The sequence below is a fragment of the Sprattus sprattus genome (genome assembly GCF_963457725.1).
Source record: "Sprattus sprattus genome assembly, chromosome: 17".
NCBI classification, from domain to species: domain Eukaryota; kingdom Metazoa; phylum Chordata; class Actinopteri; order Clupeiformes; family Clupeidae; genus Sprattus; species Sprattus sprattus.
This window is the reverse complement of record NC_137915.1, coordinates 15018809-15043448: the sequence shown is the minus strand read 5'-3', so window position 1 is coordinate 15043448 and position 24640 is coordinate 15018809. Positions and strand designations below refer to the sequence as shown.

Sequence of the window (24640 nt, the reverse complement as noted above, 5' to 3'; positions counted from 1 at the left end):
ATGTTACCGGAGGTGGGTAGAAAGCACCAACATTCTGAGAAAATGGCTTTGGACGATGGTGTGCCTTATTTGGAAATGAGGGTAAAGTAGACTACTTGATGGTCACATACAGATTTTTTTCTTGTGAGTTAGCATTACAGCTAATTATTTTGAATTTTAAAGGGACAGACTAGACCAGACGATTCTTCAAAGGAAAACGTGCCCGTGGAGACATCATCTCAATCGATGCTGCACAAAGGTACCTCGAATCTATCTGTTTGTGTTCATTCAGTGACTTAGAAGAGCTTGTCCTTGTATAGTAAAGCTGTACACATGATTGTGTTACTTAAAGTTTGTTTGGTATATCTCTTGACAGACGACAGCGTTGGTCTTAGTTTGCCTTTAGGCCAAGAGTACGAGAGGAAGAAGCAGAGGCTTAAACAAGAGCTTCGTATGGACTACAGACAATATGTGTCGCAGGTATGCCAATGTACTCCTCATTTGTTGGAGCCTACATGCCCTAGTGTTGCCATGGTTGCAATAGTATTACAGTTTCCAGGAATTTGTTTTGATGAAGTAAGGATGTAGTCTGACAAGTCTTACTATTGGCAATGCTGTAGTAAACCTTTGGGTCAAGAGTTCTACCAGCATTGCCATAACTAATAATCCAGTATTAAGTTGGATCAGCCAAAATCTCAGCTTTCACTCATAGCTATTGACAAATTTCCTGTAAATGGTAAATAAAACTGTCATGCCTAATTTGTCTCGCTCCATTAGTCATCAAGTCTGTTTGTTGAATGGCACTTCAGCCTTATCTATTGGATACAATGAGTCTCTTACTGTTTTAGAATCTTCTTGGACAAGTATACACTAAGTGCTGCCTAATTTGATTATTGTATTCAGAGATGCTTCTTTTATTTCTTCTATTCTATATTTTTATGTGAAGAAAAAGGACTTTCACTCTGCAGAGGCGATTGCTGCCCCACAGGAACTTTCTCTCCCTATTAGAGAAAGGAGGTCTGCCAAGGTAACCATCTTCCTGGTGTTTGTGTGTGCAGTATCATGGGCAGGGGAAAAAAGTAACGGAGACAGTCAATCCCACTGATAGGCACAACTCTGATGTTGGCTGTGATTTATGGTTTGAACACAGTTGCTGCCTAATCTCGATTAAGCATGACTTGGTGTCTCAGAGCAACAGTTTGAGTTGACAGTAGAGCTGTGGGTCTTACCTTAAGCTCTCCAGTGGGCTCATTCCAGTGTAGGTAGGTTAACAGACATTTTGGGAATTAAATATAAAATGAGTAATAACTGTTCACTGATATACAACAGTGAAGGTAAGCGTACAAAGTTTTATGTTTCCTATTTTAGGACTTTGTTAAGACTACTTTGTAGCCTTCCTTGACTTGAAATTCAACAGTTTTAAAAGATGTTAAATGGCTTTACTATGAGCATGCACCTTGAGTTGATCTACTTCTTTTTAGGCACGGCTAAGAGATGAGCGGAACAAAGAGTACAATGCCTTTCTTATACACAAAGGAACACAGGCAGTAACCAGAACATTGCCAGATTCCTGGAAGGTACAGCTAGCATAGTTATAGCACAGAGTTCTTCACAGAGCTTGATCATGCGATTACCATTTATTTATCGTAACCTGGGACTGCAATAATGCTGGCTTGGAATTCTGCTTCCATGATTGGACTAGCAACCTCTGCCCAAAACATACTTAAATGGGGGGTGAAATACAAAAAAATTAAGTATCTATACTGTGATATACAGTACTACTTAAAACCCAGCCGGGACTGTTTTTGATGTTAATTATTGCAATAGAAGTATTTCCAGTGATTCATTACTCACATACATTTAAAAGACTTGTGGTTTTTGTATTTCATAGTTCCCTTGTGTATGTCTTACCCTTTGCTCTGTGGCTAGGTACAACATCAAGACCCCCCTTCACCTCCCCTTCCAAAACCTAACCCGGTCAGCTCGCCCCCACTCAGTGACCAGAGGGGTCCTCTCGTAGAGAGGCTGTCTTCCAGAAGAGACGCCACGACCCTCACAGACCTCCGAACAGAGGACCCCGCGGCCCCCAGACGAGGGGGGGCCCCCCCTGTGCGCTTCGACAGGAATCCCCGGCGGCTCAGGTACTATTACTACAACTCAGACGAGGACCTGAGCTATGGGGAGGAAGAGGAGGAGTACGAGGAGGAAGATCTAGATTACGTGTCCAGGAGGAGACCCAGGCCTAGAGAGCTGGTTGGTTACTCGGGGAAGAGGGAGAGGAGAGTCCATCGCCACAGACCGGACAGGTTTGTCTTCCGAACTGCACACATGGCTCCCCTCTTAAACCTGCAGAGTAGTAGAGGACAAATGTAGCATTAGTACAAATCTATTAAAAATACCTGCTAAGCCTCACCTAAAGAGAGGACCACAATCAGCAGTCAAAACAGGGTCAACATAAATGCACATACCTGACGTCAAGACTAACCAACCTAGACAGAACAATGAACATAAATACATGGTGGCCAGCACCATTGCTACACACAGGGGTAGACACAAAAACTAAACAATACACAATGACAAGACAGACTCTGAGACATAAACATAGGTTTCCGGTGGCGCTTCTTCATGTCGGACCGACCAGCTAGCAGATGGCACAAACTCAACAAGTTGGTAATCCAAGTATTTTTTCAGTGACCCACAGCTGGTGCACCAACTGTGTCCATTTAAATAAATGGTTTGAACATGGTTGAAGTTAGTGTAATCAGTAGTATGTGTGTTGTGTGTGTTTGCAAACCATGTCTGTTTGGGTACGCTAGTGGTTGCAAACATGGGGCAGAAGTGTGCGGTTCATGTGTGGTCGCACCACTATTTCTAGACAGTAAACCTTTCGCCAAAATCATGGACTGTGTCTTTAATATGTAACAATTTTGTCAGTGTAACAGTATGTAAAATATGTATTAATGTTAATGGTTACCAACAGAAGTTGTGGTGATTTCTCTGCAGAGTTGTCCAGGAGAGGCGGGAGGTGCAAGCCCCCATCCTCCGAGCGGAAGAACACTTTGAGGAGAGCAAGCGGATGCTGTCAGCCGTACTAAACCCTAAGTACCTATCTGCTTCAATTACACTAATTAGATTTCCCCCCCCTTCTGCTTTGAAGCTCACCACTTCTGTTTGCAGGGGAGCAGCAGTGGTTTAGGGGGTTGATGAGTCTGGTGTTTTCAGCAGAGGGTAATAAATCCTCTTTATTGATTGGTGCCCGTGCTGTGAACTGGGCAGGAATACATTGAAAAAAAAAAAAATTCCTTTACCTTAATCTTTTCAGTGTTTGATTAGTTAATGATTGCTTTTTATGGTGAGATTATTTCCGATATGTGTTATCCTGCGGCTTTGTGAGAGTGTCCATGCCCTGATCAGAGACAGCAGAGTCGGCCAGGTTAGAGTCTGATCACAAATCTGCCAGTACAGCTGGCCTCATCGATCCCGGCGTGGCCTGTCTGTGTGTGTATCTGCCTGTGTTGCAGTGAGGCGTAGCGCTTCACAGCACAGTGCAGCACTTTGATCTGTTTTGCCCCGACGTGTGGTGATGGTAAGGCCCGGCCCGGCCCGGCCTCTTCCGGGCTGCACTCCCAGCCTGACGGGCATCGATCGTTTAATGATGCGAAGTGACGAGAAGGGGGCCAGTGGTTTATGGGCTGGCTTGTGCTCGTGCTGAGCTGTTCTGTCTGTTCTGTTCTGGTCTGTAGTCTGCAAGCAGAACCAGCGCCAGCGAAGAGCAGCGTGAGGTCCAGATCGGTTGCCAACAAGAACATGGCCGAGTTCTCCACAGGGCTCAACATAGGTAGGATCACCCCACACACACACACACACACACACACACACACGCATATACACACACATACAAACTCTTCCTGATGAATCAGACAAGATGATGCGTGTTGTGGCCTTCCCCCCTAGACGTGTGGGAAGGCTCGTTTCTCCTGTGTTTCTTTGTTACTTAGACCTAACGATTCCATATTGGGGCTGTAATCTAACTGCCAAGGGTGAAATTATTAGAATGGAGACTGAGAGTGTGTTTACCTATCTACTTTAAATTGTAACTAATAACTAAACAAGAAAACTTGGCTGATAGGTGTTGTGTGGGCTGTTAGAGCCAATCCCCCAGGGTAGGGCGCTTCACGTAGTAAGTGACGCGATGTCTAGTGAACTGTCCGTCGAGTGTGTGTGTGTGTGTGTGTGTGTGTGTGTGTTACCTCTGACGCGCTGTGATGTCACCAGGGACGGCGGAGGGGGATGTGGCCCAACAGAGGAGGAAGGAGCGCTACAGACAGGAGCTGCTGGAGCAGATGGCCGAACAGCAGAACAACAAGAAGAAGTGAGTCCCCTCTGTCTTCAGAGTCATCAGGAGTTGCATGTAATCCAAGACCGTTGGGTTGACCCTCTCCTTACATAGATTGTGGTGCTTCATGATGGACAGTGAAATATTGGTGTTTTATTGTACCAAAATGAATCACAGATTTGTCCGCTTGACCTCTTAAACTGGCCCTCACCTTGAGGGAAGCACACGTCACCCTTGTTGTTTCTGCTTTAAGTCAACATCGCAGCTACCCTGTGATGTCCCTATGAATGGTTCTCAGAGACCAATCGTAAAATATGTCTGGCCCTGTGAGACCATTACTTACAGTTCATGACGTTCAGTTTTTTTCCCCCCACAATAGGGAAAAAGAACTAGAACTCCGAGTTGCTGCAACAGGAGCTGTAGACCCAGAAAAACAGGTAACACGGCTGAATGTGTCGGACAGTTACAGGTCAGAACCACTTAAACAATCCCTTAAAGGTGCTCAAGGCCCCTTTGAAGCTCATGAAAAATGTAAACTGTTCCCATGTAACGTCACTAGGCCTAATCTGCTTTTCAATTTGAAAGTCATACGCAGCTAAATTCTTGGGTTTCCTCACTGTAGGGGATGGACCTGCACTGAGCGTGTATAGCCATAGCTACTTTAACTTCCCTGTCACCCATGATGATTTTCACAAGTGCATTGTTTCAAGTTTTCAAAGCTTTCAAGCCTTTTTCTTTTCACTCTTTTCTACAAGTTAAGTATGACCGGACATAGCCTGAAATATTGATCCTGTTCATAGCCATTAGAGACAGTGGCTCTCAATGGTTTGGCTTGTAGCCGTCACAATGTTGACATGAAATAACCTTTTGTAAGGATAAATTGAACTCCTTGCGGTCGGATTTAGGAGACGTAGAAATTACGTGAAAGTCAATCCAATATATTTACACAACATTGAGGGATAGCACTGCTGTGTGAAATGTGGTTATTTCTATATGTTGACATGCTTTTTTTAAAAAAAACATCTTCACTGTTTGGCCTTTTCAATAGTTTCAGTTCAATAGTAGACTTTTTTAACAAAACAATCACCTCATCATCATCATCATCAACTGATTGGGTTAGAGGTGAAAACTCTTAAGTTACTGAGTTATAAGCGGTACTAGCTGAACTTTGGTAAAGCACTCTGTGTTAAGAAACAACCCCAGGTCCCTCACCCCGTAACCCTGATATCTTCCAGCCTGACCGGATCAAGCAGTTCGGGGCTGTGAACCGGGAGTACGAGGGCAAGCGGCGGAGGGACGTTCCCTATCGGCCAGGCCATGCGCTGGACTCCCTGGGGGGCGACTCAGCCAGGAAGCCCCCAGAGGAGTGGCCTGCTGTGGGCATGGAGGAGCGGGTGCCTCCTGAGAGGCCCCGTGTGGCCTTCCAGTCCCCCCCGCTGGTGGACTACAGCACCAGCCTGGCCCAGCTGGCTGCGGCTGGGGGGAGAAGGATGGAGGCCGGGGGGGGCATGGTGGCCCCCATCAACATGGAGTTTCACAGGAACCTCTCGGGCACGCTGGGAGAGATGATAGCACCTAGGTGTGTAGCCATTCATTCATTCATTCATTCATTCATTCATTACATGAATTAATTAATTAATTTATGTATTCATTCATTCAGTTGGTTTCTATATCGTTTTCATTTATTAGTTTCAATAATAAATATTATTTCTAATTCTTTCTCTCGTGCTCTCACTATCTCTGCATGCTTTAGTTGCTTCCCTGATTCATTCGTTCAGTGAGGACATGATTCTCCCATTCGTCCCAATCCTTTTTTCGCCAGTTTATAGGGTGTTTGAGGTGGAGATTCATGATTTAAAAAAAAAATCACTGTTGAGAAAAGAAGGTAGGGTACATCCCAGCCTGGGATCATGTTGAATAGCCTATTATTAAAAGTAACCAAACACCTTCCCATCGATGACTGAAAATGACAATGTGAATTGTGCATCATACCAGCCACCCACCCTATGAAGTGAACCAGATGCAAGGTCAGACAGAACACTCATTATTTTGGAGGACAAACAGAATGTGGTTGAAAGTTAATCATCCAGGCGTCTGCACAAGTGTAGTGGATTATGTCTTCATGGTGAAGTTAAAATCACTGAATGCACTGCGTTACCTTATGTTTCATATAATGGCAAAAAAGTTACATTATTTCAGTAGTTTAAAGCCAAAATTGACACTCAAACTCAGAATATGCGTAAATGGTGTTTCCATAAGAAACGCACAGGTTTTGGGGTTGTTCCACCCAAAGCGCTTAACTTCCTTTATGGCTTGCAAGTCTCATGTTTAGGTCAAGGTAGAATATGTGTAGACTGAAAATTCTCTCTCTCTTTCTTTCTATCTATCTATCTTTCTCTTTCTCTCTAAACACTTTAATCCGTGCAATTCATCTTGGTGCTGTAAGTCGGAATGGCGGCCACAGTGATGCTAATAAAAGTAGTGATGTGTCTGCCAGAGATGTGTGACTATGTATTCCTTCCTCAGGATCACCACTGGCCCTCCTCCTGTTCCGCCCACGCTGGCCGATGCCTACCGCACCCCCTATGATGACGCCTACTACTATTACGGAGCCAGGAACCCGCTAGACCCCAATCTGGCCTACTGTAAGGCACTGCACCTTCGTGCCACTCATTACACTTTCAATACCTTGAAAGGAATACATAGTCACACATCTCTGGCAGACACATCACTGATTTTATGCAGTGCAGTTTGGCATCCAATGCAGTGTAACCCTAAGCATCCAATAAACAGTTTTGTACTTTGCAAATCACTGCATTGGTTCAATTGATCCCAGTTGCTTGGATGATAATGAACTATTTAGCATTCAGGGGTTTGATCGTGTGTGTGTGTGTGTGTGTGTGTGTGTGTGTGTGTGTGTGTGTGTGTTTTCAGATGGGGCTGGAGCTGTTGGAATGCCTTCTTACCCTCACCTACCCCTGGGGATGCCCCAGTCTTTGAAGTCTGGCCAGTCAGCATATCTCACACAGTAGGTCTTCCTTCCTCTCGCTATCAATACTCTGTTGTGTTTTAGTTTGTTTGATTGTTTATATGAATCATTTTTGTTTTAAATCCGGTTTTGATATATCTATATCAGCTCCATGCAATCTCTGGCTTTTCTGTGTGAAGCCACTTGTTTTATTCCATCTCACACTGCTCAATTGCTTTGCTTGATCTGTGGCATCCATGTGTGCTGCTGTCAGAAGGCTTGTTTGTCTAATATGGTGTGTAATGTGGCCTGACTTGTCTTTTTGGAATTAAGTATTTTTTAAATTAATAAAAAGAAAAAAGAACCTTTAATGATGCTTTGAACTTTTCTGAGTGCTCTTCAGTAATTAACTAATAACCTTTTTCATTCACAAGTAACCCATTCTTCCAACCGTTTTTTTTTTTTAGAGAAGGGTGTTTACCACAAGGTGGTGCTGTTGTGTGTGTTTGTCTGTGTGTGCTCTTCTCTGCAGTACAGTGCATCTCACTGCACACACACACACACACACACACACACACTCACGTCATTCTGTCTGAGTCATAAATGCAGTAACCTCAGCCAAATATTTATTTTTGTTGTCTCTCTGGCTCACCCTCTTGTCACTCTCTGCTTCATGTTGCCTGCTCATGTCTTTCTTTGTGTCTGTATTGCTCTGTGTGTGTATCTGCATGGGGCTCATTGGACTGAACAGAGGTACAGATAGTCCACAGAGAAAATAGCATAGCTGTCGGCACACCAGCATGCGCCCATAAGGAGGTTGTTATTACAAGCACATTTCACCCTCACCAGTGTTCTTCTATATTAACACAAAAAAAGCAATCACCCTTGTAGTACGAAAGCTCAGACACTTCAGTGACAAACCGAATATGTCAGTATGCATTACTCCAACAGCAGGCACAGGGCACCTTCCCCTACCAAAGAGTCCAATGCATAACCCCACATAAGCTGACCTTTTCATTTTGATTCTGCACTTTGATTCTTTATGCTTTTCTTCCTATCTTTTGGATGTGCGGGCTTCCTTTTGTCCATTCCTTTTGAAATAAGGCCCTGGAAACATAAATGTAAATGTCATACCACTGGCATTTCTCTCTCTCTCTCTCTCTCTCTTTCTTTTGTTCTGTCTTTTTTTCTCTCTTTCTCTGTCTCTCTCTCTCTCTCTGTAGTGTGCCTAGTCAGCTTGGCATGACCCCTGCTGGGCTTGGTGTCTTTGCTGTGGACAGATCCAAACAATCCAAGGAGAACGCGTTGAGCTACCAGGACGCGCTCAAACAGCAGGTACCCGCTTAAACCCCATAACAGGGTCTCCCTCTCGCCCCCACTTTACCTTCCAATCGTCCACCGCCTTGCACACACACACACACATACACACACACACACGCATACAAACACACACATACACACACACACACACACACACACACACACACACCCAGAACAAGCATGGGAGAAGAGACGTGAGGCTGGGCTGGCTTTCCATTTGTATATTCATTGAATGATTTATTTAAAGAAGGTGACTCCAAATGCCATGGGCCTGAATTAAAAAGGGCGTAGAGTTCATATACTGATCAAATGTAAAATGTCATACAATGATAATGATTAATGATGAGTAAAATGTATACGTTTTCTTTATTATACATCACACCAGATCAAAGCATATGAAATGTAAAGCTGCTGTTATTTATACTGCTTCAAGAATGCAGTCCTATATAAGCTGTCTTTACACCCTTATAGACATCACTAATCCTGGATGCTCTGGGGGGAGAAAATGTCTTTCTCTAAAGAAAGGCCATCTCTACCTGCCAATTATTTTAGATGTCCTGAAACACATTGAAAGGAGGAGGAGGGGATTCCTCTGCTGGCTATGTTTAGCCACAGTAAGCAGGAAGACCTTGTACCTCTGACTGCAGCTCTGAGTTTAAGTACACTGGCGTAGGCGACCCTTTTAAATGTCGACCGCTGTGCTTAACTGTACCATTTTCACTAAGGAGCCCCTTGACTGCATTCAGTGCAGTGAGTGAGTAAGGTGTTGTGACTGTAGCTGTGTAAAGGAAAGGGTGGAAGGCAGGCTACCGCTAACGCTTACGGCTGTGGCCACAGATGCTTTGAGTTTGAACACAGCTGAGGCCAGCGAGGCAGAGTAGTGACAGCATGCCATGTTTTGACAGGAAGAGTTCAGGGCAGAGTGGAGTCAGCATTTTGAAAAGGTAAAGTGAAATTCAGAAACTTCACATGGCCCATTTAAGTCTGTTACTTCACTGTACACAGTTGATGTGTTTAAATAGTTCAAATGAAGTTTAGATTTTATGAAAGTGCATTGTAGACTAGAACCAGTTTACCTCCTTTAAGTTGTAATACTGTAGTGTTGATAGGGTGTGTCCTGTAATGAAATCTCCATTATCCTAACAATCCTAATGTGTGTGTGTGTGTGGTGTGTGTGTGTAGAGGGGATATTTTGTGAATGTGAGGTGGTTCCCCTTCAACACTAACTTGTCTCTGTGGCGACAGATCCGTGAGCGGCAGGAGCGTAAGATGCACGAGCAAGAGGAACGGGAGCGCCACGACGCCAAACTGGAGGCCGACATGAAGAACTACGACCCCTGGGGACGGGGAGGTGGGGGAGCCCCCCTCAAGGACAACCACGGCAACCTCATCAGTACGTCACATCATGCTACGCAGTACACTATACTATACTACTAGTACTACTTCTATTAACCGGACTATACACACATGGAGCATAACAGACTAGATAACCATACATGCCACACACTCAAACCCACACCTTATCAATGCACGCGGCACAAGAGCCGTGCCTCATCAGAGGGCCCAAAGCTCTGAGCTGTTTCCATTTTAAAAGGCCTGTTCAGTCCTTGCCGATCGATACTTTCATTACAGGGCCCAATGACTGTGAGCATTATGGCAAAGCACTGTGTGTTGTAACTAAAGGCTGAACCCCTGAGAGGAAGCCTATGGCAACAGCAACAACACTGTGGCTTGGAAACGCTGTAAACTAAGAGATGGAAACATTTGCCAGAGGCTGGCCTGTGAGCGACCAAGGGGACCTTGGAAGGAGGAGAGGGGGGGAAAGGAATGAGCAGAATAGGACGCTAATGGATAGGAGGAAGGGTGAAGAATATCAAAACAACGAACACAAGTGAGCGTAAAGTGCAACACAACATTGATGGAGCTGAATATTGCCTGTTGTGTCACATATAAACGGATTTATATTAGTTTTACCTTACTCTGTAACCCATGTTCCTGTTCATTTGCTTAGTCCTTGTAAGGGCAGAAGGCTGAGACACCAGGTGCATTAGCATCCAAATGGCTGCCATAAACATATAGGCTAGGTGCACGAAATACTCAGTGTGGGCAGTTTGTTTACTGTTTAGCCAGGTGTATTTGAACCTGCCGCTATTCTGAATGTAATTAGCGTCTACACGGACCTGGTTAGGTGTTGCACCTAGTGAATCAGTGTTACGATAAAGAAGGACGTGTAGACACTAATTACATTCAGAATAGTGGCAGGTTCAAACACACCTGGCTAAACAGGAAACAAACAGCCCACACTGAGTATTTCGTGCACCTAGCCTATACCACACCCTGTCATGTTGTTTCATCACATGTGGCTGACTGGTATAAATGCCAACACCTTCTTGTTTCAAATAGGCAATTCTCTGAGCAACATGCTTGGAGTGTGTCTCCAAGCTGAAATAAACTCCATAATCCTGGCTGCGTCTGCTTGCATTTATTGTTCGAGTTTGGCATGCTCGTTAGATTTCATCCACATCCACATGCACATGAGGTGAAACATGAAACACTCTGTCTCACAGATTTACACCAGTATGGAGGTGCTGCAGAATAGTGTCTTGTATGTGATGTATTCACTTCTCTTGTGTGTGTTGTACTTCCTCATCATGTATGTGATCTAAGTACTTCCTGGTGTCTTGTTGGTGATTCTCCACTGTATATCAGTATGGAAGTGATGCAAAATAAAATAAAGGTGTCCTGTCTGTGATGCCCTTACCCTTACGTCTTGTAGGTGACTTGAAGCGTATGCACCAGTCCAACGAGGAGGCCTACTTGAACAGAGAATCCCGCAAGGGGGCGGGCACCACGGGCAGGAACGACCCGACTCCACGAGAGGGCAGGAACGACCCGACACCACGAGAGGGCAGGAACGACCCGACACCACGGGAGGGCAGGAACGACCCGACGCCACGGGAGGGCAGGAACGACCCGACGCCACGGGAGGCTAGGGTCGCCTCTCCCCCCATGATGGCAGGTAATACCAAATGCCTTCTTCCCAATCTCCACACAATCTAGAGTGTCTGTGTGTCTCTGCCTGTGTGTCTGTCTGTCTGTCTGTGTCTGTCTGTCTGTCTGTGTCTGTCTCTCTGTGTGTGTATATGTGGTTTTTTGGAGTGACCTTTTGAGTAGCCTTGGGCAGACGATGCCCTGCGGTGCCCAAAATGTAGAATATTTCATGAGATGCGCCCTGTCCTTCTCCCCACCTCTGAGTCTTGATGTAAACCCACAGTGACAGGAGTAGGCTCAGCACATACTCTCTAACAGTGTTTGTGTTTAGGAGCTTCTCTGTAAAGCCTGTGTTTATGCCGTCTCTCCTGCAGGTTATCTTCATGGTCAGGCCACATCTCACGCCCGGGGCAACGTGTTCAGGGACGACGCGCCGACACTACAGCAGCTGCACCAGCAGGACCAGTACAAGGAGTACCTGAGGCAGCAGGTGAGCTCCTGAGAGTCCAGGGGTCACAACCACAACCATAGCCACAGCAGGGCTGGTGCTGGACAGGAAACACAAGATTAAGCTGAAGGGCCCCTGCGATTTGCACATCTCGCCAATGGCCTGGCAGTCTGATCCTCTGGTTTTTGATGATGTAACAGCTTCCTGCAGAGTTTGTTTACAAGCCTGTTGGCCAATTTCGAGATGAGCAGACAAATATCACTCAAAAAGAATTACATCATGACTTGCCTCTGCTGGGATGGCACAGATGGAGTTGGTTAGAAGCCAAAATCTGAAATGCCACAGCCGTTCGAACTTTTTAGTCACTCGCGCTGATCATGCGACCGGATCAAGCACAATGCATGCTGTTCTCTGTAATTAGCTTATGTGTTTAGCCTTCAGCTGGCTTGCTTGCTGGGAGTCTCTGAATTTGCAGTGGAGATGATTCATTCTGTCCTGAGACTGGTTTTCAGTGGCTCACAAGAGTAAATACCCAAAGGCACTCTGCTTCGTGCTAACCCTTTTAATGCGTTTTCATGTGTGGCATGACATTTCTCAGACAGACTATAAATCAGTGTCTACATCTCACTAGATTAAGACACGGAGTAGCAGTGGCAGGAGCAGGTGGGGTAGAATAGGGCCTACCTAGGGACGTAAAGATAGAGATCTGCAAAGGGGAGTTTTCATTATCCGTACACCGGTGCTGTGACTTTAAAAGTGGAAAATGGCAGTTTGTACATGATTGATGATGATGATGATGATGATGATGGTGTGTGTATGTGTGTGTATGTATGTATACAATTTTATACACACACACACACACATATATATATATATAAACACACACACACACACACACACATATGTATGACACACGACACACATACACAAAACATATATGTGTTTGTGTGTGTGTGTAAAATTATATTTAATATATTTAATTTGTGAACAGATTGCGGAGAAGAGGAATAAGGATGCAGATGAGCGGGAGCGCCAGCGTTTGGAGGACGAGAGGGAGGAGAAGAAGCTGGAGGAGCAGAGGGCCCAGATCCAGAGGGAGTACGAGGAGGAGCAGGGCAAGAAGAAACGCAAGGAGATGGAGGTGAGGTCACAGAGTCCACTGGTCACTTGTCACTCATGCCACTGACTACTGGCATGCCCACTTATCAGCCTTTAAGCAGTGAAAAGGAAATTAAGTTTTTTTTAGTTTTTTTTTAGATAAATATTTTTTTCTGGGTTTTGTTATTCATTCTGTTAGTGCATATGTAAGGGTTCGAATATCTGGGGGGATCCATCTTACACCTGACATGGAGCTTAGTTGAATTAGCCTAATGTCTTTTTGAGGCAGGAAGGGAGGGTGCATTTTTAGTTTTCTTTTTTTATATATTTTAGGTTTTAACATTATGTCTAGTGTACACATTATATAAAAGCACTTCTCTAACACCTATGAATATGGATTGGTAGGCAAACTCTGACCATATGAGAGAGACTAAAAGCCCTGGTAGAGCTCTTCATTGTCACTCCATTTGGTCATTAGTCAGAGCAGTCAGCTAGTGGTTAAAGGCAGTGGACGTCCCTTTTAGAGAATAAGGTTAGAGAAAGGACATAGACTCATCCCGGATCATCACTCAACCTTTGGCTGCTCTGATGCAGATGGATGGCCTCCGTGAGATTAGATGTGCTCCTGGTCTCCAGGCAGAAGATTGCAGCGGTGGGGACGTGGCTCTGGTCCGGCCCCGTCCTGGCTCAGATCTGGTTGATCAGGCTCACGTCAGCACGGGCTCCACTCACAGATTACACGCTTGCCAACTCTCACGCTTTTGGCATGAGACACGTGCTTTTATGTCCTGTCAAGAGCAGCACCGGTGGCACTCACAGTTTACGGCCTAACCCCTTGGGCACAGGGGCGACGCAGGAGAGAGACAAAGCCACCAGCTGCCGGTCATTTTTGGAGGGAGTTGGTGATTTATACCGATAAGAGACAAGTGGCCTTTGCATCGCCAATTAGGCAAGTGAAAATAGGCTAGAGGTCTATTTGATGCAGATACTGAGCGACATCACCCGGTGACCACCAATAGGAGTGAAAGCGCTACGCCCCCAAGTTGATCCCCCTTTTAACATAGGCATAGGAGGCTGTTATGTTTTTTGTTTAGTTTTTTTGGTCATTCCTGTGACCTTTTAAGGTCGTTCAGTCATCTTTCTCTCCCCCTCCTTGTCCTCCTCCTTCTCCTCTTTCTCCTACTTCTCCTCCTCCTCTTTCTCTCCATGTCTTTCTCTCCTCCTCCTCTTTCTCTCCTCCTCCTCCACCTCCTCCTCTGCAGCAAATGGCCAAGAATGAGGAGCTGGTGCGGCAGGCGGAGGAGAGGAGAAAAGAGGCGGAGAGGAAGAGCAAGGAGGAGGATGACCGAGAGAGCGAGTCCCTGAGGTCGCAGTACGAGCGAGAGAGACAGACCCGACAGGACGAGGTAAACGAGTAAAAGAACAAGGGAACAAGTGTGCAAACGAGTGCGGCTGTTATCGCTTCAGATGAATCAAGCAAACAGCTTCCACATGGACCCCAGCCAGCTACACAGATGATGCACACAGACACTGATTACCCTCTCTGCATGAGATGATCTTCACATTCATAAAGATAAGCCAGAAAGGCAGCCCCATTCATATGCCATCTCATTCAGCCTTCAGGCATGAGTAAAAAAAACGTTCTGAGAGTTCAACTGGGAGAATAAGAGAATAACACTATGCCAACACTAAGGAGGGAATAGAATAACACTATAAAGGGAATAAGAGAATAACACTATGCTATCACTAAAGGGAGAATAACACTATGCTATCACTAAAGGGAGAATAACACTATGCTATCACTAAAGGGAGAATAACACTATGCTAACACTAAAGGGAGAATAACACTATGCTAACACTAAAGGGAGAATAACGCTATGCTAACACTAAAGGGAGAATAAGAGAATAACACTATGTAACTAAAGAGATAGGTGCTCTCAAGGGGAAAGAGGGAGAGTAAATAGATGTGCTCCCTATATTATACGTCAATTTGGGGAAAAGCATCTGTTTTATGAATGGAATAAATAGAAATGTAATGTAATTACATCAGCATAGATAGGGTTTGCCACCCCAATGAGTCACTCAGTGCTTGAGTAATTGTTGTTGTGGTTTTTCTAACACTCACACACATCTCTCTCTCCCTCTGTCTCTCTCTCTCTCTCTCTCTCTCCCTCTCTCTTTCTTTCTTTCTTTCTTTCTTTCTTTCTCTCTCTCTCACAATATCTCTCTTCCCCCCCAACCTTCCCTCTGAAGGTGAAGAGGGAACCGTCTCCTCCCATCCCAGCCCTGCAGAAGAAATTGGGACACCAGCGTACCTCCAGACCCCCCTCCGCAGACAGCCGTCACTCAGTGAGCGCCTCCACTGTAAGCTGCTCGTCACCGTACCAGACCCCAGGCCTCAGAGCACTGGCACCTGTCAGTCAAGAAGAACTTTGTGTTTACGAACGCTTGCCACTATTCCCCTCCAAAATCTCAAACAAACACCAACAGGCCCAAGTCCTAAAACTCTCATCCTGACTTCTACACCATTGCTTGTAGCACCAGCTCCACTTCATTGGTCTGGGCTCGGTTAAACTTATTCCCACTCACTTTTGATTTAATATTACACCGTGTTTGGAGGAAGTGGAATTGACAGTTGTGTCTGAGCTGTATATGACTGTAAGGATTAATGCAGTGATTGTCATATCATGATGACTGACTTGTGTGTGTGTGTGGTCCCCCCCCCCAGGTTTGTTCCCTCTCTGCCCCCCACTCCCCACCTGTGCCTGCTCGGCGGAATCAGCTCAGAGCCAAAGGTAAACAAAGGCACAATGATCCGAGATCAAACTAGATACTGTAATGTGTGTAAGAGACATCGTCTGTGTGTTTGTGTTCCTCTGATAATGTCTGTGTCGGTAAGAAAAAATGTCTGTGTCTTTGTTTTCTTCCTAAAATGTAAGATGAACTGCATATACAGTATGCTTATTGCATATATATATATAAGGGTGTTGTATTGGTGTTGTTATATTTGTGTGCCTGTTTGTGTTTCAGAGGAGAAGCAGTCTGTGATCAGTGAGCTGTCTGCACTGAGCAGGCAGTTACGCAATGAGCAGAGAAGGCTGGAGAGACAGAGACTTCAGACGGAGAGAGAAGACATGTTCACTCCACACGATAGGTACACACACACACACACACACACACACACACACACACACTGCGGAGAGCAAACATACACATGAACACAAACAGACATTCACAGCTTCTGCAGGCCGAGAAAGAAGACCATTACAGAGAGATATATATATATATACACACACACACACACACACATATAAGGAACACACATGCACATACAGAGCCCATCCAGAGCACAGTCACATATCAACATGTGCATGATACACAAAGGTTCTCTTCCACATAAACGCCATTAATGTATAAATGAGCTGTACAATGACCACTGCATGTCTGGCTGCTTGTCAGAGACTGTAAGCAGCTTATGCTGTGGACCCCAACCCTCCTCTCATCCTGACTGATAAAGCCCTGAGGTGTCTCCCTCTCTCCTCCTACAGCACAAAGACTACAGACTACAGCCCATCCCAATACACTTCACTTCTCACTAGTCATGGCTGCAGAGTATCTTTTTTTTTCTGTTAGTATATTTGTCATGAAGAGGTTTCCCTGCAGTGAGTCACAATGTGTGTTTTTGTCAGTTCAGAGAGTGTTTTAGTGTGACTGTCTGGATTTTTGCTCTCAGGCATAGAGAGCGCCCTCCGGTGGACGTGTTTGATATGGCGCGACTCCGCATGCAAGTGTCAGCCAAGGTGCAGTCCTCCAGAACACAGGGGCCAGTTAACGTCCAGAACATCCACGACTTTAACAAGCTCAAGTACAGAGGTATTGCCAGTCCACACACACACACACACACAGATACACAGACATACACACACACACACACACATAGATACACAGACATTCACACACACACACACACACACACACACACACACACAGATACAGACATACACACACACACACACACATAGATACACAGACACACACACACACACACACACACACACACACATAAATACAGACACACACACATCGTAGTCTCAAAACACATACACAACTGACTTGGACTCTCTCTCTTTACACATTTAAATATACATTAAACACACACACCCACGAGAATGTCTGACATTTTTGCAATAGGTTTACAATCAGCATGGTCTAGGGTTCTGAATGTCCATATCTCAGCCCATCCCAGTTGTGGTGTTGGTGTAGCGTGCATCATAAGTGTGTTAATGGCGTGTCTGTAGCCTCTCCTCTCCTCTCCTCTCCTCTCCTCTCCTCTCATCTATGCATTATTCTGCACTCTTATGATATGCCACTCTCTGAGGTTGGAACCCAGCCAAAGCCATTCGCCGACTCAATTGACCCCTTCCCACCGACCCCTAGCAGCTTTACACACACACACACACACACACACACACACACACACACACACACACACACTCGTGCTCACACACAAGCATACACACAGAGATCCAAACACTGCTATATTTCTTGAAATGGACTGCTGCCAAGTGAGGCCGTTCATCACACCCACCATCTGCTCTGAAAACTCTTAACCAAATTACACTTTTACTGTGTTTCTGGGCTCAGAGTCAGAGGGTTGTGCGCGTGCATGCCTGTGTGCGTGCATGTGTGTGTGTCTCAAGCAGACACCTACACTCCTAATACCGCCAGCACACACTACCGTGTGTGTGTGTGTGTGTGCGCGCCTGCGCCTATGTGTATGTTGGGCCATCACTCTCTCTGCATCTATCAGCTCTGTTCTCTCTCACATTCAATTCAATTTTGTTTATATAGCGCCATAACAATACAATTGTCTTGAAACGGGTCAGACAGTAGGCCAGGCTCTCTCCTTTTCTGTACGGCTCCCACGCCTCTTCAACTTAGTTCAGTTCAATTCAATTGTATTGATACAGCACCAATAATAATCGAAACTGTCTGTAGGCGCTTTACAGAGCCTAGGGCCTGAAACACTTAGGGCAAGCACTAAGGCGACTGGGGCAAGGAAAAACTCCCTTTTAACAGGTAGAACCTCTAGGCAGAACCTCAGCTCAAAGGGGGGACCCATCTGCTTGGGGCTCCGCTGGATAAAGAGATTGAGATAGTGATAGAAGAGGTGGGGAGGGGAGGGAGGAGAAAAGAAGAGAGAATCAGGAGCAAGCAGGTGGATTCATATACGTATCAGAGGATGAAACACATTGCACACGTGCGGCATATGGACATGATTCATAGATGTTTCCAGGAAACATAAAAGAAGGTATACCGTATATTTGAAATAGTCAGCATTCATTGTATTGGTTGTAGAACCAGTAATTGGGTGCAGATCTCTTCCCCCTGACCAAGGAGCTAAGCACCCCCAACCCCCCAGTCTGTGTAGGCACATGAGTTTGGACTGAGGCAGCGGTTCCCTAACTTTTGAAACTATGCTATTCACTTGACGAGTGGGTCTGCCTCTCTGCACACAGAGATGATGTGTGTGTGTGTGTGTGTGTGTGTGTGTGTGTGTGTGTGTGTGTGTGTGTGTGCGTGTGCGCCACCCTTTTGGAAACCCTGGCCTAAGCAATCTCATGGGTGTGTGTGCGCCTGCCTGCCTGACATGGGAGCTAATGGGCCTGGGAATGAGTGACCGGGCAGGAAGTGATTGTGCCGTCTTACGGCAGACCGGACGGCAGAGAGGGAGATGGTAGGGCCGTTGGCATGGTGAAGGAGGAAAGATGGCTGTGAGTGACAGCGCTGTCAGGCTTCATTTAGATTCAGAGAGTCTTTCAAGCGTGAGGGGAAAGAGAGAGAGAGAGAGAGAGAGAGAGAGAGAGAGAGAGAGAGAGAGAGAGAGAGAGAGAGAGAGAGAGAGAGAGAGAGAGAGAGAGAGAGAGAGAGAGAGAGAGAGAGAGAGAGAGAGAGAGAGAGAGAGAGAGAGAGAGAGAGAGAGAGAGAGAGAGAGAGAGAGAGAGAGAGAGAGAGAGAGAGAGAGAGAGAGAGAGAGAGAGAGAGAGAGAGAGAGAGAGAGAGAGAGAGAGAGAGAGAGAGAGAGAGAGGAAACTAATGATTGCCACACTGTCCATCTTCTCTCTCACAAGGACATCTTTCGGCCCATGTCCGTCAGTGGTGTGGTGACAAATAACACATAAGCCAGCGCTCCATACTCAGTCATGTCGCTGTCCTTCAGCCTAACTCTCCACCCCTCTCTCTTTTTTCTCTCTGTCACTCCTGCCCGTTTGCTGTCCCTCCTTCCTTCTCCTTTATCTTTCTATTATTTATCCTTCTAATTCTCTTTTTTTTATAACCTTTTTCTCTCCAACTGTCTAACTCTTGGTCTATCCTACACCCCCCCCCCCCCCCCCCCCCCTTCTCTCTCCATATCTCTCTCCCTCTATCTCCCTCTCTCATCATCGCCGCCTCAGGCGTTAAAAGTGCTGAGTCATGCTCTGACTCCAGCAGAGGGCCAAGCAAGCAGGCAGGCAGGAAGGCAGGCAGGCAGCCCAGTGAAATCTCAGTGCCTCAGTCCTGCTCTAATCATTGGCTCAGGCCACCCTGCTCTGGGTGCTGATGAGGGCTCCCGTCTGTCCTCAGAGCACCCCGCTCAACAGCTGCCATGCTGGCTCATTGGCTGGCTGAAAGGAGGAAGTCCTCTCTGATTGGCTGGACTTTTCTGTACCCAGCGGCAGAACTCTGTTGATGTGAGCCGCTGATGCCTGGTTCATAACTCAGCCATGTGTGACTGTGTCAGCAGGGTGTGTGTGTGAGAGAGGGAGAGTATGACTGTTGGTGATTGTGCCCATCTTTGTGTCTGCAAGTATGAACACGCAAGCGTGTGTGTATCTGTAGCCCATAGAGTGTCTGTGACTTTATTTCTGTCTGACTGTATTTCTGTGTGTGTGTGTGTGTGTGTGTGTGTGTGTGTGTGTGTGTGTGTGTGCGTGCTGTAGACAGTGCGTCCCGTGAGGAGGTGCGTCAGGCGTACCCAGACCCCCCGTGTGATGATCCCAGCCTGGAGCTCCAGCAACAGGCTCTGCTACGCCAGCAACAACGCAAGATCAACAACATAAGGAAAGAGAAAACAGGTTAGAGACACACACACACATACACACACTCTCACACACTCACACACTAAAATATCCTTCCTATAATATGACTACCTGAATGACGTGCTCTGGGCACTTCACACATGCTGCTCTTTTGTTTCTTTTCTACACTGAAACACACACACACACACACACACACACACACACACACACACAGTCTTTGCCTTTGTCTGTTTTTTTACTAAGTAGTCCCTCTTTCTATGTTTCTCTTTGTGTCTCTGTTTCATATTCATACATGCATAGATCTTCATATATACTATTTATTATTTAAATAGTTAAAGTCATTGTTTTTCATTTCTTTTTCATTATTCATATTATTATTTCTGACTGAATTTGTTCATTCTTACACACACACGCACACAACCCATACACACCTGCACTGGTCACTCATTCACCTGCCCCTCTCCTCTCTGCAGATTACTTCAATCTCTCCACTCCATTCAAGCCGCCCCGTCGTCAGGTAAGCGGGACCCACATCCCTGTGTAGCCTTATTTTATCGCCCCATCCTTCCTGTCCTGTGTTGGCTACCTCTTCCAGACAACCCCCCCCCCCCCCCCCCCTCTGAGGAAGAGTGTGTTGCTGACATGATACTTTCACTGATGTGTTTTGTGTAGGTGGAGGCTGTTCAAGATGGCTCCAGACTTGCACTTCAGTCAGAGAGTGCCTTTATTGGTGAGCAAGTGTGTGTGTGTTTGTGGATGGGGGTGTGTGAACACCAACGCCTGCAGTCTGTGTTGTTGTGTGTGTGACTGTTTGTGTGAGTCTGTGTGGTTGTGTGTGTGAGACTCTCTGTTTGTGTGGTTGTGTGTGTGTGTGTGTGTGTGTGTGTGTGTGTGTGTGTGTGAGACTGTTTGTGTGAGTCTGTGTGGTTGTGGGAGTGTGGTGCCGGTGTTTTGAAACAACCAACTCTGGAGATGAGTTGAAACTGAGAGGTGAGAGGAGAGCTGCTGTTTTAAATGGAGGAGTAAGAAGGGTCAGTATTAGCCCCTGATTCCACTCACCACCCCTTCACTCATCAAGACCCTGATTCCACTCACCACCCCTTCACTCATCAAGACCCTGATTCCACTCACCACCCCTTCACTCATCAAGACCCTGATTCCACTCACCACCCCTTCACTCATCAAGACCCTGATTCCACTCACCACCCCTTCACTCATCAAGACCCTGATTCCACTCACCACCCCTTCACTCATCAAGACCCTGATTCCACTCACCACCCCTTCACTCATCAAGACCCTGATTCCACTCACCACCCCTTCACTCATTAAGCTTCCTCTGGCTCTGATGGATCTGATGACTAGAGTGCTCTGCAAGGGGAATTCAGGAACCCGTGGTGCAGTTTCCACTTCCACTCTGACATGTTAAACAGGCAGTGCATGAGAGGGCAAATGGCATCTAATAGGAGAGGGGTGGGGAAGAGGGTGAAACCAAGAAAATGATGAGTGTGATTTAATCACACAGTAGCGCTGTGTTCACAAGTAGCGCTGTGTTCAGATGTAACACTGTCCAGAGCGCTGTTTCATGTTGGAAAGAAACGCTGTTCCAAAATGTAGTTGACAGCGTCTTTTATTACATAACAATTTATCTAGAGTGCTTATCTAGAGTTAACACTAACCAGAAACTCCTGAATGGCAATTATAGGTAATACAGTTTAACTGCAGTTCACTGTGCTCTTGAGTTGAACAGACACACAGAAATTGAGGAACATTCAAACACACACACAGACATATGGTGCATATGCATACGTTTCTCCACTCCGCTACCTTTTCCATGTTTGGTGGTTGTTATGGGAAACAAGTTTTTTTTCCCCTATGAATTTGAACTGATTTTCAACTGAAAAATATGTACTGAGCTGCAGAAAAAAAAAGCCTGTGACTGTTGAACAAAAAGCCCTCAGGACGTTTGTGAAAACACGGTCTACTCCATAGGATTATTATGTAAAACAGAAGCTGACACCTTCATCTCCTACCAGCCCTGAAATGGATTTAGGTATGTGTGTGTATGATTGTGTGATTGTGCGTGTGTTTGTGATCGTGATTGTGTGTGGCCCTCCTGCTAAGAGCCTTGTCAATAAGACATGGCAGCAGTCCACAGTGGCACCAGGGAGCCCGTGGCATACAGACTCCAGAGATGATGGAAGACGTGATGGGCATAGAGCTGTCAGCCAGAGGGCACGGGTGGGGGTCACTTCAGGATGGACGTGGCTGGTCAGAGTGAGATGCAGATGGCTGACGTCTCTTTTCTCTGTGTCTGTGTGTCTGTCTGTGTCTGTGTGCGTGTGTGTGAGTGACTCTGACTGACCTGAATGTTTCCCTCTTCAGACTCCCATGAGGGCGAGTTCCTAGAGTCCCGAGCGGAGCGGCGAGAGAGGCAGAGCTCAGCACGGGAGAGGAGGCGATTGGCTCGGAGGATGGAGTTTGAGGAAGTAAGACCGTCTCCTCTCTAAGTCAGTCTAAAGCATTGCGTTACTGGGTTCCATTACTCTACCAAGGCATAACTCTCTCACTCCAGGTCCTGTCTGCTGTGACATGCATGTTTGGTCCTATTATATATCCTTGTGGAGTGCAATTATTTATAAGTAAAATAAGTAGTAGAAAGATGTTTTTCGCCATGAAAACTATGGGAACAAGTGAGCTAAATTATGTGTGTAAGTCCTCACACTGTCCTGTCCTGTGTGTGCAGGATCTGGATGCTCTGCCTGGGCAGCGTGAGGCAGACAGACAGACGGACACGGAGTCTCTCCGCAGCCTGAACGTGGAAAGGGTGAGGGAGCGTAACCAGCAGAGGATGACACGACTGGAGGGCATGAGCAAGCAGAGCGCCCAATCAGGTCAGGAGGAAGGGGAGATAGAGGGGATAGACTGACAGACTACTGACTGTGTTTGTTTATTTATTTTTTGTTGGTTTGGTTTCTAGAGTGGTTAATTGTTGTTGTTTTTGTTATCTGTTCACGTTTGTTAATAGGACTTATTTGGTTTAACTTGGCAGTGTTCTTCAGTGATAAGGATGTGACATTTACGACACTTTTACATGCACCTTCCTTTACTTCATCATGTTTGATTTTATATATATATATATACACACAAAATTGTTATCATAATCACCATAAATCATCTTTTAAAAAGAGTATACAAATTACTAACAGTTGTCCTGGTGCCATTTGACTGAGCCAAGCTTGGTGTATGTGCATTTGTATGGCCACCTGAGAGTGAGGCTTTAACGTTGTGACTGATATTATTTTCACAGGTGAGTTGTTCGCTGACGAGGATGACGAGTTCTGGGAGCCGCCTTCCCCTCCCCCGGCTCTGGACAGGCGTGTCTCCGTGGATACGGTTGCAACAGAGCCTTGGCTGAGACCCAGCACCACGGAAACCCTGAAGAATTTCCTGGCGGGGCGAAGACCGCTCAGCAAGGAACCCGTGACTGAGGACTGGGAGGGTCCCTCCACGTACCACGGATGACCCCAGAACAGCCACCCTAACCTTTCACCCAGGTGCCTGAGGCCTGCCGCCTACCAAGGCTGGCCCCAGATCACTTGCACAGGAGCCTGAGACCTCTATAGGCCAGTAGAGTTTGCACTGTATTTATGAGCCATTGACCCTGTTGAGCATAACCTAAGAGCCAAAGAACACTGTTATTATTTAACGTCCAGAAACCAGTCTTTATATATCTGTCTGTTTTGTCTGTTCACTTTCTCTTTTAAATATGCCTGTTGCTGGTAATTTAATTAGTTTTTCTCATGTGTGCTAAAATGGACTGACACTCGTAGCCTAAGCAGGTTGATGCCCCTGGTCCACTGGCAACAGGAATAGCATCAGCTAGTGTGTGTGGCCTTCAGTACAAATCATTCACCTCAACCTCCTGTGCTTTTGTTTGTTCGTGTGCCTGTGTGCAAAACATTGTTCTTGTTCCCTCTCTCTATTGTTGGTGCCTCTTCTACTGCACGACTGTCATGAAGAATATTTTACAGACCAATTTTGTGGGTTTTTTAATGTGATTTTCATGTTTTTAGGAAAAGAATCAACATTAATCTATTCAGATGTTTATTAGATGAAATAAAAGCCTATTTTTAATAATGTTTTTTGAGATTGAGTCATTGGTAATTATTATGACAATTATATGAATGGTTATAAAGTGACCTAAGTACTGCTGTTTTCAACCACTGCTCTGATAACATTTACATTGTCATTTATCAGACGCTTTTATCTAACACACCCAGTTGTTGCTGGCATGTCACTGGCTAACCCCTGAGAATGTGAACAACTGGAGTTATTATGAAAAGGGCAGCAAGTTGGATTTTAATGCACAGAGGCATGCTTCTTTATATCCGATGCTTAGGTCTGTTGACAGTGTCTCACAC

General features: G+C 45.8%; 1 protein-coding gene across 1 annotated transcript; it reads left to right on the top strand.

Annotated features, from left to right (window-relative positions):
• On the top strand, nt 1-24137 carry cspp1a (centrosome and spindle pole associated protein 1a; the record flags this gene model as incomplete). The annotated part of the gene is made up of 29 exons (XM_080855628.1): nt 1-81; nt 169-238; nt 356-459; nt 926-1006; nt 1461-1556; nt 1909-2285; nt 2983-3081; nt 3723-3817; nt 4255-4351; nt 4695-4752; nt 5551-5894; nt 6842-6960; nt 7250-7343; nt 8507-8618; nt 9849-9996; nt 11380-11622; nt 11969-12084; nt 13034-13183; nt 14403-14546; nt 15394-15504; nt 15869-15935; nt 16171-16294; nt 16874-17013; nt 20121-20255; nt 20693-20742; nt 20892-20949; nt 22602-22705; nt 22963-23110; nt 23527-24137. The coding sequence occupies 29 exons, from the start codon at nt 1-3 to the stop codon at nt 23739-23741; spliced, it is 3780 nt and encodes a 1259-aa protein (XP_080711754.1). The 3' UTR covers nt 23742-24137.
• Between the last annotated feature and the right edge of the window lie 503 nt (nt 24138-24640).